This window comes from Penaeus monodon, chromosome 28 (assembly GCF_015228065.2).
Source record: "Penaeus monodon isolate SGIC_2016 chromosome 28, NSTDA_Pmon_1, whole genome shotgun sequence".
Taxonomy (NCBI): Eukaryota; Metazoa; Arthropoda; class Malacostraca; order Decapoda; family Penaeidae; genus Penaeus; species Penaeus monodon.
Window position 1 is genome coordinate 535,291 of NC_051413.1, and position 780 is coordinate 536,070.

The 780-nt window shown below is 38.2% G+C and overlaps 1 protein-coding gene across 1 annotated transcript in view; it reads left to right on the forward strand.

Moving 5' to 3' along the window:
- Positions 1-501, forward strand: part of LOC119591247 (60S ribosomal protein L12-like) — a 4,828-nt gene extending 4,327 nt beyond the window's left edge. The window contains exon 4 of the mRNA XM_037939957.1: positions 11-501. Coding sequence (XP_037795885.1) covers positions 11-97 — 87 coding nt within the window. The 3' untranslated portion in view covers positions 98-501. The remainder of the gene's footprint in view (positions 1-10) is intronic.
- The last annotated feature ends 279 nt before the right edge of the window (positions 502-780 follow it).

Below are 780 nucleotides of genomic sequence, written 5' to 3' on the forward strand. Positions count from 1 at the left end.
ATCTTTACAGAGCATCGGGTGCCTCGTGGACGGTGAGCACCCTCGCAGTGTCACCGAAAAAGTGAACGCCGGCAGCATTTTCGTTCCACTTGAATAGAAAACGGGCGACGGCTCCCCACGCCATGTGAAAAACTCCTAAATTGAAGCTGGAACTGAACAAGATCTGAATAAGCGTTTTTTTTTCAAGATGGATTTAATTTTCTGTTCAGTGTGGTGCTGTTTTGAGTTCAACGCTGGTGAGGGGTATGTTGATTCCCTCCTCCCCCTTTTTTATATGTAGGGATTGATTTGATTTAAATGTTAGGGGGATTGTCGATGATTAAAAGGCAAGGTGATTTTTTGTTTTATGGCCTCTAGGTTATAAAAGGTGTGGATTAATTTTATAATTAAAATTTATTTTTCTTTGTGCATCGTCAGTGACTAATAATATGTCATGATGACTAAGTATGCTAATTAAGTTGTTTTTTTTAATCGTCCAGTACTAATGAAATGGATCAATAACCTCCTTTTTTCAATATCCCATTTTTCATTCTGGATTTTTAAGGGGCAAAATAACGCTTGGCTTATTAATTTTTGATATTTCAAATTTCATGTCTGAAAGGGAGACGCAGATTAGAGGGAAAAGGTGGGAGAAACATAAACATTGATATAGAGGAGATCGATATGAAAATGGTACACTCAGTTATATGTGTATATCGTGTCATTCTAAATCAGGGTAGTCCAACTTTTTCGACATTTTGGGCCACTTCAGCAGTAAACGGCTACATGGAGGGCCACGAA